The sequence below is a fragment of the Coregonus lavaretus genome, assembly GCF_964263955.1.
Source record: "Coregonus lavaretus genome assembly, chromosome: 12".
Lineage (NCBI taxonomy): Eukaryota > Metazoa > Chordata > Actinopteri > Salmoniformes > Salmonidae > Coregonus > Coregonus lavaretus.
Genome location: NC_139999.1, coordinates 43,227,315 through 43,244,093, shown reverse-complemented (window position 1 = coordinate 43,244,093; position 16,779 = coordinate 43,227,315). Strand labels below are relative to the sequence as shown.

Here is a 16,779-nt window from a genome sequence, read left to right as displayed (position 1 = left end):
CAAGAGGGCGAACAAAAACACAAAAAACTAAATGAATTTACCAACCACATTGTGTAAATCCATTGTTCATTGTGTTTATCGTACTTATGTGTGTTGGATATTATCCCCAACCCTAATTTCACCCCTGACCTCTGACCCCTGCCCCTCCATGCAGAGCCCACGGTGGCGCCCTCGAGGATCAACGCCACGGCTCTGACGGCATTCGAGATGCAGGTGTCGTGGGACCCCGTCCAACACCTCAGCGCCAACGGCATCCTCAGAGGTTACGAGGTTAAGGACCTGCACAACATACACACGAACATATACATATACCATTAAATATATCTCACGATATACCCCGACATGTGCATTTACCCCAAACAATGTGACAAGCAATGGGCCCTGGTCTAAAGTAGTGCACTATAAAGGGAATAGCATGCCATTGGGGACGCATCTCTAGACTTCTGGTTCAAACCAGTCTGAACCAGTCAGTACTGGTGTGGTGGTTAACTGAGATAACAGCTATGGTGCTATTACCATCCTGAGGTGACACTGCCCTGGAGTTGACCTCACCTCATCTCCTCAGCCTTGATGTCTTATATCCCCCTACTAATAAGGGTTTTATTCATTTACTTGCTGTGCTGTTTGGTTGGGATCAGCATGTTTTTGTCCGTCGCCAGGCAGATTAGGTCTAATGGTTGGTTATCATGATGGCCCTGAGGGGAAAAAATGGGAGAGTCAGAGTGAGAGTCATTAATGTTATGACAGGGCAGCTGGAGGAAACTTTGCTCTTTAATCTGGTTATTGTACGCATTTGAAAGAAAACTGTTTAGATAAGAAAGATATCAAAATGCTTACATTTTAGGGCCTTCAGGTGATCTGTTCATATTTACCTCACAGTATATTGTGAGGAAGAAACCGTCATAATTATTTGATACTTTATTTTTTTGGGAAAAATGAACTATTTTGCTGCAAACCTTTCCTAGGATTAGGCCCCCAGTTTCTCACAGAGATGTACTCTTGGTGGCATCAGCACACTAAACAAAATGTGTGTTTACAGATCCGGTACTGGCGTCAGCATGAGCGGGAGGCAGCTGCAGACCGTGTGCGTACAGCTGGGTTGGAGACAACGGCTCGTGTGGCAGGACTGAGACCCAGCACCCGGTACCATGTTACTGTGCTGGCCTACAACAGCGCTGGCACAGGACCAGCCTCACCCAAATCCACTGTCACTACCAGGAGACCACGTATGTAGGACACACACAGTATTGCCACCACCAACACACCGTACTGTATGTATGACATAACAAACACACACACTCAAATATTATTTCAGTCCCTTGGCCCCAACCCTCCTCCAGGATCATATGTGACATAACTGGGTTAGGCCAGTAGTGTAAGTATGAGTTCTCCCCTGTGGGCTAAGATGGATTGTCCCTACCAGCTGAGAATACCCCAGGGGGTCAAACACACAGTGTGTTTGGGAGGGGAGATAACCACCATGCACCTGACTACCGGTATCTACTGGGCTTCAAGAAAGATACCTCCCAAAAATATTTGTCCATTGATATAGTTCCCTAAATGTTTTGCATGTCAGCTATCAAGTTTTCAACATATGTAACTTTTAAAATACAGAAATACAGCCGGTATGATGCATTTTGTTATATATCTCGAAAACTTTATCGCTGACATGCAAAACATTTTGGGACTATATCAACAATGGACGGATGAAACAAATACCAAAATATAGTTTGTGGGTGGAATTTTCCTTTAAGGGTGTAAAGGGATTCTAGTGGGGGATTTAGATCCTGATACAGAGGATCTTCTCCTCTCTCTTCTCCTCTTCTCCTGGAGCTACACGCTTAGAAAAAAAGGAGCTATCTAGAACCTAATATGGTTCTTCGGCTGTCCCCACCCTTTGAAGAACCCTTTTTGGTTACAGGTAGAACCAAAAAGGGTTCTCTCTGGAACCAAAAAGGGTTCTCCTATGGGGACAGCCGAAGAACACTTTCGGAACCATTATTTATAAGAGTGTATTGTAGACACTCTGATACCTTAACACCACTAACGTCAACATAACACACACATAAACCTATGTTAATATATTCTATATGATATCATGCCTTTTAGTTTGCAGTTCGGTTACAGTTTGGATTGTCACGTTTCTGTATCTATAATATGTGCGTGAGACCTTTGTATTATCAAGTTATTATTACATTGCTAAGTTTAATTCTTCAATAACTTCCTGGTCAGGTCTTGGTCAGGTAACTCTAATTTGTTGTCTGTTGTTCTTTTATGTTTACAGCTCCTAATCGTCCCCCTGGTAATGTGTTCTGGAAAACTGATGGCTCATGGGTAACTGTAAGGTGGGATCATGTCAAGGCCCTAGACAACGAATCAGCTGTACTGGGCTACAAGGTGAGTGCTGTCTGTTTGAAGGAACGGTGTGTGTGCAGGTGGGTATGTGTTTGTCATATTGCAAATGCACTGTCAAAATATATAATATAATGTTAAGATGTGTGAAGTGAAAGGGGATATGCGGCCAACATTATTCATGTTGTTTGGATAAGTCATAATGAGCTACTTCTGTATATAATCAGATTTTCAGAGTAATAAAAAGGTCATAAAAAAATCTAAGAGCATGGTACGGCATATCATCAATAGATAACATTAACAATCATTTATTGCTTTTATAATGTGATACTGTGCAAAAAGAAAAATGAAAAGAAATAAAAACATTAGTTAGTTAAACAAAAATACTTAAACAAACATTAAACATAGGGGCAAAGGAAAAACATGAAATAACTGTATTTCCTCTGTAGAGTTTGTCAGAATCTGAAGTGAAGATTTTCCTTCTCTCTCTCTTCTTTCAGGTGCTGTATAAGCATGAGGGCCAGTCTGCACTAAAGGTTCTGGACAAGGGGAAGACGTCTGTCACCCTGCCCCTACCCAAAGACAACAGCTATGTGGTCCTGGAGATACGCTCCTGGGGGGAGGGCGGAGACGGAGCCGCACACGAGACCATTGTCTCCCGCGACTCAGGTAAGACAGACTGACTGGGTGCGTCCCAATAATATCACTTTTTTCCTGAGGTGTACACTCGTTCACTACTTCTCACAAATCTAAAAGCATTGGATTGGTGGAAGGAAGACTAAAAGGAATTTCCACCATATGTATATACCAGTTATTTCCTTTCAAATCAGTGAAGGGAAGTGAACAATTGCACATTTGGGCGGAAAGAGATATAATAGGAACATAGCCACTGACACTGAGGTTTGATGGAAATGAGACTTCAGCACAACACATTATTACAGAGTCACACACCACATAGCCCCAGAGCTTATCCAGGCAAGGTTTTGTGTCAGGTTTAAGTTACATCCCCACCTGGGACTTGCCTAGAAGCAACACCACTCCTGCTGTGACTAGATCTCACTACAGCAGGAAATAAATCAAATCCCACCTCCTGTCTGCACCGAGTCTGCCCCAACAGCTAGTGTGGCCCGTGGCTAACAGGATTAGCTAGCTGTCACAAGCATAAGTTTACAAGAGCATAAGTGCTAATTTGAACCAAGGGACTAATTTGTATTTTGTCTCAAGTTGCGGCTACACACGGCAGCTGCCTGTGAAGTTAGGTTGATAGGCTGCTGAGGGAAGTTGAGGTTTGTCAGTGAGTGACAGGGTTTAGTGAGAGGCAGTGAGGGTTAATGGGGGTTTGCCTCACTGGGCTCTGTATTAGTGCACGCAGACATGCACATATGGATCTTTTTAATTTGTCTTAATTTTGCAGAAGCAGGATTTGAACATTTAATCCATAATGTTGCTTGATCGGTGGTTAGGCTATTAGCTGGTCAAAACGAGGCTACATGAAAAGTAGAATACTGTTAATATAACCGTGTGTTAGTGCGGAAACATCTCAGCAACAAAAGAGTGATCAAATTAAGATCCTAAATCTGTACTGTACACACGGATGCGTCCGCACCTAACACACACACACACACGCGTACACACATTAGTCCTTAAATTCTACTTAAAGATGCACTATGCAGAAATCGCTCCGTCATTTCCTGGTTGCTAAAATTCTAATAGTTCGCCTAATTTCAGTTTATGTGACAAAACAAGCAAGTATAGTGTAGAGAATCATTGTACCATCGACACCGCTGTGAAATATATTTTCCATAACCAAAAATATTGTATTTTCAGTTGTTTGAAGCTGGTGAGAATTTTGCTGTCGCCCAAAAAGTTACATATTGCACATTTTAGACCACAAAAGAGCTGTTTTAGCCAGTCAGAGAGACAGTTTTAAATATGAGTCAGTGTCAGTCAATGGGGTTTTCCTTAGGAGCTGTCTGTCACTATTCTGAGCCCCTAACTGTGACTCCTCAAAAAAGCAAAGGAGACAAGAAGGCAACTGTTGGGATAATACTGTACTAGAGCATGTCTAAAATTCTGACCCCCCACCCCGTCCCCCCACCCTCTATCTCTTTCTCGCTCTCTCTCTTTCTCTCAAACAGGAACTGGAATGATGGTGCAGAATCAAGCAAGATCCCCATGGTCCAATCACGCTCCTCTCCTTCTCACCGCCACACTCTCCCTCACTCTCATTGGCTTACTGGACCTGTGATCTCCGCCAATCCCTGGACATTATGGTTTCATGGTCTAAGCCTAATGTTCAGATTCACCTATCTATCATTGTGGCGGGGGGAGAGGGGAATTTGAACAGGAGGACAGGGGTGTGGGGGTGTGGGGTAATATTTTGAAGCAAGGAGGATGGGGGGAGTTAAAATGACTAATTGTGATTTTATTCTTCTTTTTATAAGAACATCAAAGCGGGAATTTTTTTATGTGTGTGTGTCTATGGGTTTCAAGGGGTCAGACTACCTGATTGTCAATTACGTTGGTGTCATTAGAACCATTCCTTATGGGGACACGATAGGCTTTTGTCCTTCTCCGTCACAGCAGCAGGGCAACGCGTCACACTCTCCATGTCTCCTGGCTTCCCCTACTCTGCTATGAACCCTAGGCTCGATAGCGTATGTCAGTAGTGCTTTTTGAAGTCTGTTCGGTTTCGTTTCGTTTAAAAAATAATAATCATGGTTTTCGATTTCGGTTTCAATGTTACATTTTTTACAATAAATGCACTATGCATTATGTGGGTTGAATGCTGTAACAACACAGAATAACATTTTTTTTTAAAGCCCCATGATGGTAGTGACTGCCCAATACTGCTTATCACTTATTAACCATCATTTATTCACATTACTTTATTTAATAAAATATTTCATTGTTGTGTATGTATACATTTATTTTATTTGATAACTTTGGACTAGATTCAATCAGATCAAGCATTAACTGGCGATAGCAGACACCTGCATAGTGGATGTTTTGACATTGCAGTCAAATCAGTGAGCAGCTCCTCTGGCGATCATTGTCACAAAGCCACACCCGCCCCATTTGCGTTAGAAGTTCACAACAAGAAAGTGTAGGATATATAGAAATAATTACGCTTAAATTGAAAATCATTCAACTAAATATAAGGTGTAGATTACGTCTCACATCCAGGTGTTCAAACTTGTAAACAAGGCTGCATGGGATTTCTCTTATTGCAACTCAGTGCAGCCAATGGGAATGTCCACTTTAGGTATAATGCTGGGAGCTGCTTTGGATGCTTTGGCTGAGTGGATTTGACAGATTTAACACAGTTCCACCTACTACACGGTCAAAACATCAGCTATGTGGATGTCAGCTAAAGCGGATCTGATTGGGCCCTTTTTTATTTTATTCCAAGTCATTGTCTAATCTCTACTCATGGAGTAGCAGCCAGCCAGCCTTCTATCTCTATGCTCCCGGTCGAGTCATCCTATATATTTGCTGGCTATAGAGCTGCTGCCTATGTTGTCTGACAAAATCACTATTTTAGTAGTTCTTCCAAGTAAATAAGGCATACTTTTATGACTGCTGATTACCAACTATCAATCACTTAGTTCATGTATTGTCAGGAAGAGATACCTCGCGAAGAAACAACTACTCTCTCTAACCCTCTCAATCACACGTTCTTCTCTCCCTCTCCGTATCTGCCCCACCAACTTGACCGGACAAGTAGGCACGCAATGGATTATGGTCATTGTAGTTAATTACCACGTTTTCTGCACTAAACTATGTAGAATATTGGGCTGTTGGAAACTACAACTCCCTACTACGTCACACAGTTTGTGCTTGATCTGATTTCTCTCTAGAGAAACAGAGCATTGAGCTTACAGTATAAAAAAATAACTAAATGGAATTCAAATAATTGAACCAACATCGGTCAATTAGTTATTTAAAAAACGAAAAATAACATTTTGGTTAATCGCTCAGCACTATATGTAACCCAACTTAACCTCTGTATGTAGAACATTATGTGGACATACAGTACATACAGAACAGTAGACATCCCTGGTTCACTCAGACACTGACCAACTCTTATGTTTTTCTCTAGAATAAGATGAAGGGGGAAAAAACAGTGATGCCATAAAACTCATGGTTCTTCAGGAAGTCTACTTCAAATGGAACCCCCTGTGAATGGAACGCTTACTTACTTTCTTATGACACAACCCATTGTCTCAACCTAGGATTTTCTGCCTGTGTGTTGGTTTGTTTGATTTATGTGATGTAGTTATGGCGACGACAGCGAACGGATGAATAACTTCACTCGTCCAAATGAATGTTTACCTTTTTTATCGTTTATTTTATGTTGAGAGAACTCAACAAAATTTATCAGGTCTTTGTTTACACTTTTTTTGTGCCTGCATTGTTTAGAAGATTCTGACACAAATGGAAAACTATTTACATTCAGTGGTTTGGGGTTGGCTATGAAACCCATCTATGCTGAAAGATAAGAGGTCTTTCACCATGGCAATTGTTGCGATAAAACTATGAAAGCAGGTATTGAAGACTGATCACAAAGGACAGTGTTATCGTTCACCTCTCATATAACATGTCCTGTTGTTCATTAACTGTTAATCATGCAACACTTCTGCTATAAACACTGTCTGTCTGAGGAGAGTTCACAGCAAGGATACGTCATCTAAGGAACATGCCGCATCTGCTAGTTAATCATGAAGCCCCTGTAGGATTGATTTGGATGGAAAGCAAGGAGAGTACCTGCACACCGTTTAGATGTTCCCGATGTTCCCAGAGTTACAATGTCAACCACTGTCTTTGTCAAGCCTGTTGCCACTGTATATTAAACCCGTGGCAGCATTTGAACAGTTGGTATTCTACTTTCTTTTTCCATATCTGATACCCTTTGCACCTGTAAAGTCTGTGGAATGTGTGTTCTGTATAATACCTTGAACTATTGATTTTGGGCATAGTCAAGTAGTTCAATGGTAAACAGCCATTTCAACACAGTGTGTCTGTTCTGAATATAACTACCGGTACATAAAGCTTAGGCAACAGCAAACAAGATGGCAACTACTGTATGTTGTCTCTTGTTGTTTTCTCCATTTCTGTTGCTCTGAACCATTGAGAGGCAGGTTGGCCAGTAGCAGTACATGTATGCTACTACATGTTGTTCTATGCAGTAGAACAGTACAAGGTATCAAGAAGCTTTGTGGCACTCCAGGGTTTGTGGGTCATCGTAAATTGTATTGTAAGTTTATGATTTCAATACATCTCAGGAGTGTAGGAATCAAATAATACTTTTTATGGTTTGCAAGCGGTCCGGAGAAGCCAAAATCATGTTTTTTTTTGTTATTTGTAAAAGTCTGGGTGGTGAAAAAGGTTTGTTGAGTAAGTGGTTGGATGATGGACCACTTGGTTTTTTCAGTGCTGTTTGTTTGTTAGCTACATCTCACTTTGTAGTGCCCACAACTGTATATAAGTTATTATGATGTTATTGACTCTTTTAAACAGACATCGACTGATTGTCAACATCAGAATGAGCAAGATACAAACACACTCTGCACATGAAACATGTTGATGACAATCTGTTAGTACAGCAACACCACCAGTACAATCGTAGAAAAAAGGGTTCCATAAGGGTTCTTCAGCTGTTCTCATAGGATAACCCTTTTGGGTTCCATGTAGAACCCTCTGTGGAAAGGGTTCTACCTGGAACCAAAAGGGTTCTACCTGGAATCAAAAATAGTTATTCAAAGGGTTCTCATATGGGGACAGCCGAAGAATCCTTTTAGGTTCTAGATAGCATTTTTTTTCTAAGTGTATACCCAGAGTGCCCATTAGTGACAGTCTTTTTTAATACATAGACATATTCAGCACCACACTAGTCCCCACCTGACAGTTTTTATGTTTTAGACCAATAATGTTGTTTGGATTTTAGTGTGTGAAGCCACTTTACCCTGTGCCTGACGGTGTTCATTCAGGGTCCTTTTATATTGGATTGGGAGTGTTGTGTTTTATAAACTGTTTTTGTATGTGGCTCACTGTAACTTAAAAAAAAGAGGGCAGCTTAAAAATATGTGAATGTCCAGATGTCTTGCAGTGATGACTTACTTGGGGAAACTCAAACTCACACTTCGTAGTTGAAGACAGTGAATGTGTGATTGGAACTACTGTCTGGCTATACGAAACTGCAGAACAAGGGAGTCAACTCGACTCTCTTTCAACCTGCCTGTCAAACTGTAGTCAAACATGTTGCTGGTGATATGATATCTCACTCTCCTCCATGTAGCAGTTACTGCAGGGCCTAACAGATGGCCCTATATGCTGTAAGCTACTGGACCACCCAGCTCTGAGATCACTATACACTATATCTCATCTAGCTGTTCAATAATGTTCAAGATAAACTGATAGAGCTGCCAACTGAGAAAGCAGCCTCTGTTCCCTCAAGAGCAAGATAGGAGTTATCGTAGTGAAGAAATATATATACACTGGATCTCACTTATCATCAGTCTGTAGATACTGTACTGCTAGAGTACACTTAGCTCACAAACTCCGAAAAAATAGCCTACTGTTTGGTGGTTAGTGTTGTTCCTTCTTCAACCAGCACGGGTATAGACCTGAAAGACACACAACACATGTACACGTCATCTGCCCTTGCTTTGTTTCTAACCCAATGGGAAATATTGGAAACACTGCCTTTTTGGTTATGTACTTAATGCTAGCTTATTCATTTGCGTATGTGTGTGTGTGAATGTTTTTGTTAACCCAACGCTTTTTGTATTCAAAGTTCCCATCAGCTAAAGACCCATTAAAAGTAATTATCATCTTACAGCATCTCTGTAATACTAAGGTGACATATTTTCCAACTACTGTTCTCTGAATATTATGTGTCAACTTCAAGAAGTCTGATTGGTCGGTTCAAATCTCACTTCCTGGTGGAAGCTACAATGGCTATTGAGGTAGAGGTTGCCCTTAACCACAGATCTAGGATCAGATTACACTCCCCCTAATCATAACCTGAACCATACGGGGCTGAAAACAAATCTGTCACTGTATCAGTGGTTAAGGGCAACCTGTTTGCCAGGATGTGTTTGTCTGTCAGCTGGCTGGGCTGAAATGTTGATATGTTCTGATACCATTGGGTATCTAAATCTGTGATTAAATGGGAATGTGAAGGGGTGGGGTATGGCACTTGTAAATATTACTCAATAAACACCTTGGGATTGTATTTAAATCATGCTTGTTCCACTGTGTTTTTTATTTCCTTACCACTGTTGAATTTGCATGGCAGATGTAGCATGATCATATTAGGTTGTGACCTAGCAGCATGAATAGCCCCTTTTCAAGTAAGTCATAATAATTGCCATTTTACCTAGTGTGCGTAATTTAATCTATTAGGTAATCAGTATGTCTCCCACTTCCCAGAATACCCAGGAATCTTATCACCTGCACTTTGGTACCAATTATTATTAGGGAAAGTGAGAAGTATAAATCAGCAAGAACACAGCACAGCATACTGCAGGAACTCTCCCTCTGTCACTGGTGGAGAAAGGTAACATGGTCACGTCTATATTCATTTACTGAATGTAATATGTAACTTTATATTCATTTATGTAACATACCTTGTAATATCAGAGGTAATATCCCTACTATATTGCACCTTACTTATCATGGATTACATAGTGATAAAAGTGTGTTTATTAATTATGAATTGCATGTGAAGAGATCTAGCAGGTTTGTTAACAGTGAGTGGGTGAGTGTTTGTGTACAAATGTAGGATATTCATTTGAGCGAGTTTGCTACAGCAGGAAAATAATCCTGCAGCAACAGGAAATGTGAATTATTATGTGAATTATAATTAAATTAACTTTTTCGTAGGGGGTACATACATTTTTCATTACGGCAAATGAAGTCTGACATTTCAAAGTGGAAATTACAAACTTTAGAAGCTTTTTTAAACCTCAAATACACTACAAGTTTGCATTTCCTGCTGTGCAGGAAAATTCACAGCAACAAAAGAGTGATCAAAAAAAGATCCTACATCTGTATGCAGTAACAGACTTGGTTCAAATACATTATAGAATACACTGTGGGGTGGGTGGGGTTTGCACTTTTGGGACCATTTCATCGATTCAATTGTACCAGTCAAGTTATGTAAAGTGCACCTCAAGTATTTGAAATTGTTTATACATTTGACCTAGGTCTGGACATACATAAATCTGGCTTTGTTTGCTATCTCGCTATTAAAGAACCATAGGTTCATTGCTAAATATTAGGGATTGTGTAATACGAACAGTATCCAATACTTAATATTTACAAACTTGTTTCATCTGAATTAACAACATAAAAACATAACTGCTCTATGAAATGTTATAATTGTATAATTATAACATGTTGTTATATAGCTATATTTAAGTATTTGTTTATTAATTTTTTTGTTTGTGTGTCTACTAATGTATTTATGTTTTATTTGGTATTTATTTTTACAGGTACATTGTTTTTAAGGCTAACAGACTTGATTTCACAACACAATGGCCAGACTCACTGTGCTTGCAGGTAAATGGCTTCCTCAGTCATTCTAATCATTATCATCATCCTCATCTTATTCTTATCATTATTCTTCAACATGAACCTCTGGGTCTTGGTCATTCAGTGTATGTGAACACTGTCATCTCTCCTCAGGTCTGGGCCTTCTGCTGATGGTGCAGATTGGTAAGCATTTCCCTCATCAACTTTTTTACATTTCTCAATTGACATGTTTAGACCATAGAGATAGATTATGTATTCTATCTAAATCTGTGGTTCACACCCAAGAGGCTTGGCAATCGCATCAAAAACCACACATCCCCCATAAGCATTTGGAATATTAAAGAGGGCATCCCAATAAACACAATTGTCCAGCCTGCTATTTTAAGGTACCCCAAAGGGTCAATGTGAACTGCTGTCTCTGAATAGTTTTCCACCTCTACCTTCAGCCACCTCCACCAAACTGGTGTGCCACATGACCAACTGGGCCCAGTACCGCCCCAGCAGTGGGAAGTTCACCCCTGAGAACATCGACCCCTTCCTCTGCACCCATGTGATCTACAGCCTGGCCACCATCAACAGCTTCAACCAGGTCGCCCCCATTGAGTGGAACGACGAAACACTGTACAATAGCCTCAACAACCTGAAGAATGTGTGAGTGACTCTGGGTTGACTTCAGTGAGAGTTGGGCCTTAGTTGATGACTTCATGATGAACACTAGGTTTGACTCCTCATCTCATCTCTCTGATCTGCAGGAACCCAATGATGAAGACTCTGCTGTCTGTCGGAGGCACAGTCAAAGGACTCAGCCCGTAAGTCTAGTGATGATTGTTATTGGTTCATCACAATATTATTTTGCGCAATTCCACATTGGGCAGATTTGTCTTTTTGTACCCAGCACCTGAGATATCAATTATAATGTTGCAAGTTTTTATCATAGTGTTTCCCAGTCTTTGTCCTAATCTGGAGGACTGCTGTGTCTGTTGGGTTTCAGTCCTTTCGAATAGGCTCACAACCAGAGTAACGGTTACATTATGTCTCCTTCCACCCCTCCAGATTCATCGGCATGGTGTCCAAACCTGAGAGCCGGCAGGCCTTCATCAAGTCAGCCATCAACTACCTGCGTTCCCACGGCTTTGACGGTCTCAACCTGGCCTGGGAGTACCCCACTCAGAACGGCAGCCCCGATGGAGACAGGAAGAGGTTCACCGAGCTCGTCAGGGTAAGCTTGCACATAACCTTTTTTTTTTACTGACAGTTATAACATGAGTGAGGATTTGCACCAATATCTTTCAATGTGTTCCTGTCATTTTCTGGGACTATTTATGGTTGTAGAGCCATAACTTCTGAAGGGTTAGCTCAGGCTGAAGGGCCATATAGTTTCTACTACTTTCTGTCAGAGCGTTATGTCTCTATATGGCTTTACAGGAGCTGCAGAAGGCCTTTGAGGACGACGCCAAAGACACCAGGCTGACCCAGCTGCTGCTGTCTGCCAGCGTGGCAGCTCTACAGCCCACCATCAACTCCAGCTACGAGGTGGCCCAGATCGCCAGGTAGGCAGAATGTGACTGAGGCTGAAAGAGATTCGTCAAACACACTTCCAATTGATTTTAAACCAGAGTTGGGGTAAATTCCATTTGATCTAAAAAGACAAATTAGTCAGTAAAGGAAAACCTCATAATAGAGAATAACACCATACATCCAATTCATGAATCTTACAAACTCAACAAACACACTATACTTCATATACTTGTCTCTAAATGTCTCTGCAGCTCTCTGGACTTCATCAACGTGATGACCTATGACTTCCATGGACACTGGGAGAGAGCAACCGGACACAACAGCCCTCTGTACCGCAGCAGCCACGACTCAGTGACACACTACCACTTCAACGTCGTAAGACTAACACACACTTGGTTTTATTAGGATTGATTCTATTCCATGCTGAGTATTAAACCAGGAAGTACTTGTAAACCATTGTGTTATTGACCATGATGATATAAAGGAAACTTGTAAACAAACTATTTAAATATAGGAAATATTGGTGTTGATGTCCTCCAACTTAGCTTCCTTGTCCTAACCACCTGTCCCTGTGTGTTAGGACTCTGCCATGACCTACTGGCTGGACAACGGTGCCCCTGCTGAGAAGCTGCTGATGGGTTTCTCCACCTACGGCCGTACCTACCATCTCACCACCTCCAACACTGGCCTGGGAGCCCCCGCCAACGGCCCCGCTGATGCCGGCCCCTTCACCCGCGAAGCAGGATACTGGTCCCACTACGAGGTACATTTGATCCATGAGGCCTTTTTTCTCAAACTCAAAGCATACAGGCCACGGATCGCAAAACACTCTACTTCATATTGTGTTGTTTGTTTGTCATTAGCTAACAGAATGTTTCTCTCTCCTCCCAGGTCTGCTCCTTCACCTCCAGCGCCACTGTTGAGTGGATTGATGAGCAGAAGGTCCCATATGCCGTCCAGGGCAGCTCCTGGGTGGGCTACGACAGCAAGGAGAGCTACGCTGCCAAGGTACACGCCAGGAACATCTCAGTCAATCTATCCATCAATCAATCAATTTCTCTGTATACCCATGTCCATGTTTACACATCTGTCTGTGTCTTCTTTGCTCCATCAGGTCCATTGGCTGACGAACAAGAACCTGGGAGGAGCCTCTGTGTGGACTCTGGACATGGATGACTTCACTGGTGCTTTCTGTGCTGATGGTCCCTTCCCTCTTGTCAATCATCTCCGCAACTCTCTGGGTAAATTCAGTTCCATTAAGTTAAATTCAAGTTTTTTTTATAAACCACTAAGTCAAGTACAGTAAAGGTAGGTCTTCATGTCATCTCATCTAACACTCCCCTCACTTCCTCCACCCCTCCTTCCCTTTCTCCCTCCCAGGCTTCCCCCCCAAGCCCACCACCACTCGGGCCCCCACCACCACCCCTGACCCCATCCTCAGCTTCTGCTCTGGACGCCCAGATGGCCTGTACGTCAACGTCTCCGACAACACCACCTATTTCCAGTGTTTCCGTGGCAACACCTACCTGCACAGATGCCAGCCTGACCTGGTCTTTATTGATGCCTGCAAGTGCTGTGACTGGCCCTGAATGACTGCTAGCTATGTCGGAACAATTAATTAGAATGCTATAACAACCTTTGATAACAACAAGCTGTAACGGCAATAACCTACCCTAGGAACTGGTCCTGAACTGCAACTGGCAAAATTTGACATAATATACTTATTTTCATTTTGTCCTTTTATATTTGCCTGACTACTGTCTTCCTCAATTAAAAAGAATACCATACTCACAATATTCCAAGACCATATTATGAATGATAATAATAAGCCATTTAGCAGACGCTTTTATCCAAAGCAACTTACAGTCATGCGTTCATACATTTTTTGTGTATGTGTGGTCCCGGGGATCGAACCCACTACCTTGGCGTTACAAGCGCCGTGCTCTACCAGCTGAGCTACAGAGGACCACATGTTTAATTATAATTTTTTTTTTTTTTCATATACAGGCTCACTTATGTAAAATGTATTTTTCCATGAAATTGAAGAGTGCTGTAATGTTTCAACATGTTACCCGTGATTCATTGTGGAAAAACATCCTGCATGTCACAGCACTAAAGCACATACAGTGTAATGTCCGCTTGTCACTTTCATTAGCTATGATTAAACTGTATATATCAAGCATTTAGTCAACGGTCCCTCTCCTCCCTGCAAATACAACCACAGACATATAAGAATGTGTCACAATCACTACAACTGTAGTTCAGCCCTTTTCACTTGGTCTCAGAGAACTTCACATTGTTAGGGCGTTAAGTAATCTCACACAAGATGATGCATAACAGCCCTAATATTATTTTACTACCAGTTTACCAAGTCATTTCTAAGTTAATATCGTGGACTAAAATATAAAACAACATTTTATATTTTCATTCCAACAAACCTGGATGTTTACCAGAAAACATGCGAAATGAGAAACTGTTCTCCCATGGTCATAGTAGCAGAGCAGTCAGAGTGTATGCTATGGGTTACATTGGCAACACTTATCCTCAGATAATGGCCATTATGAGAGTAATAAACTCCTTTGTCCAAAGTGCTCCATTACTATTACTACCCTGATGTCTCCACATACACTTAGTGTACAAAACATTAAGAACACCTTCCTAATGTTGAGTTGCAGCCCCTTTTCCCCTCAGAACAGCGGTAATTCGTCGGGGCATGGACTCTACAAGGTGTTGAAAGTATTCCACAGGGATGCTGGCCCATGTTGACTCCAGTGCTTCCCACAGTTGTGTCAAGTTGGCTGGATGTCTTTTTGGTGGTGGAACATTCTTGATACACACGGGAAACTGTTGAGCGTGAAAAATCCAGCAGCGTTCCAGTTCTTGACACACTCAATATGTGCGCCTGGCACCTACTACCATACCCCGTTCAAAGGCACTTAAACATTTTGTCTGAATGGCACACATACACAATCCATGTCTCAATTGTATCAAGGCTTAAAAATCCTTCTTTAACCTGTCTCCTCCCCTTCATCTACACTGATTGAAGTGGATTTAACAGGTGACACCAGTAAGGGATCATAGCTTTCACCTGGATTCACCTGGTCAGTCTATGTCATGGAAAGAGCAGGTGTTCCTAATGTTTTGTACATCAGTGTAGATAACACGCTTTCCGTTTACAGGATTCAGATGGCCTCCGAAAGAGGTCATGGTAGCTAATTAATTTATGTTACAGTTTAGAAGGCTGAGACATTTAGGGTGAAAAAATATATTTTGTCACTTCTTGAAATAATTCAACAGAATAATTATTATTATTACATGTTACCATATGTACAAATGGCACTTGTTTCAATCAAATCATTCCTAAAGAAACTAAAGGGTATTAATTAGCAGGTAAAGATAATATAATAATCAACTTACCATAACATTTCAATGTAAATCCCAGTAATGAGGGTACCATAAAATACAGCTGTTTATGTGAACACTTCTTCATGGTGGTATTGATTTCTCTCATTATAATCAACAAAGTCTAGTGGGTGAAATATGCTGTTAACAGCCACAATGCAGCCCTGTACATAGCATAATGCATCCCACGGGGACTGAAGCTGAGTGTTCATTCACTGTTTTAATAAAGTGCCCAAAATGTAAGGAAATTACAAATAGACACCACAGTAACTGTTTTGTTATGTAGATATTGCACACACACACACACACACAAAAAAAAACATGATTAAAAGGAACTGTCATTGCTGTCACTTAACTATACAAGTCAATGTTATAAAAAAAAAAAAAAAAATGCAGCACTGCAACCTGTGCCATATTCCACGAGGACAGTTTACATAAGGTTTATTATTTATTGATAGACAGTTATTAAAGGTTGTTGCACCTCTTATTATATATTACTGTAATCAGTAGTCTCAGCAGTAGTAAGTGATTTGTAAATGTTGTCATTTATGTGAAAGATTACATAAGATATATATTTTATTTAATCTTTGTTTTGTTTTTATTATATGTGTGAGTGCACATGCGCAGCAAAGCGCCAACAAAACTACAATTTTGCTGACATTAAATATCCAAGTAAACTTTGCTCCAAGGCACCTGCCAAAAACACATGGCAGTGACTTAACCAATTTTCCCCAACAAACCACTGCCAGAAATTCATATCGTTATCATAAGAGATCAAAGTTTAAAAATTAAGTTTTTTTTTTAAATATGTAATTCAGTACAGATATGAACCTGCTGGATCAAAGATAATCAGATATGCCATAATACATTTGAGAAGGGTCAACTATTTAAATGTTTAGCTGTTTTTGACAGCTCGGGACACAGGTAGCATAATCTAAACAAATGATGATTATTATTATCAACCTTGGC

At 41.0% G+C, this 16,779-nt stretch overlaps 2 protein-coding genes across 2 annotated transcripts in view; both read left to right on the top strand.

Moving 5' to 3' along the window:
- Positions 1 to 4,600, top strand: part of LOC311137829 (contactin-2-like) — a gene marked incomplete at both ends in the record, with an annotated part of 34,597 nt that extends 29,997 nt beyond the window's left edge. Inside the window, 5 exons of the mRNA XM_084172429.1 lie at positions 155 to 270; positions 1,040 to 1,226; positions 2,285 to 2,397; positions 2,853 to 3,021; positions 4,491 to 4,600. Of these exons, the coding sequence (XP_084028555.1) occupies positions 155 to 270; positions 1,040 to 1,226; positions 2,285 to 2,397; positions 2,853 to 3,021; positions 4,491 to 4,600 (695 nt within the window). The remainder of the gene's footprint in view (positions 1 to 154; positions 271 to 1,039; positions 1,227 to 2,284; positions 2,398 to 2,852; positions 3,022 to 4,490) is intronic.
- A 6,255-nt stretch (positions 4,601 to 10,855) lies between these two features.
- Positions 10,856 to 14,409, top strand: LOC311138051 (acidic mammalian chitinase-like). Its single transcript, XM_084172700.1, has 11 exons — positions 10,856 to 10,917; positions 11,044 to 11,073; positions 11,337 to 11,541; positions 11,643 to 11,699; positions 11,944 to 12,109; positions 12,316 to 12,440; positions 12,660 to 12,783; positions 12,989 to 13,171; positions 13,300 to 13,416; positions 13,523 to 13,649; positions 13,789 to 14,409. Exons 1-11 carry the CDS (start codon positions 10,893 to 10,895, stop codon positions 13,995 to 13,997), a joined length of 1,368 nt encoding a protein of 455 aa, XP_084028826.1. The 5' UTR covers positions 10,856 to 10,892; the 3' UTR covers positions 13,998 to 14,409.
- Positions 14,410 to 16,779: the final 2,370 nt, after the last annotated feature.

Excerpts from the sequence above, each read along its gene's own strand:
- LOC311138051 (XM_084172700.1), top strand. The coding sequence starts at position 10,893 with ATGGCCAGACTCACTGTGCTTGCAG. Across the intron at positions 11,074-11,336 it reads TCTGCTGATGGTGCAGATTG|CCACCTCCACCAAACTGGTG; the intron begins GTAAGCATTTCC and ends CTCTACCTTCAG. Across the intron at positions 13,172-13,299 it reads GATACTGGTCCCACTACGAG|GTCTGCTCCTTCACCTCCAG; the intron begins GTACATTTGATC and ends CTCTCCTCCCAG.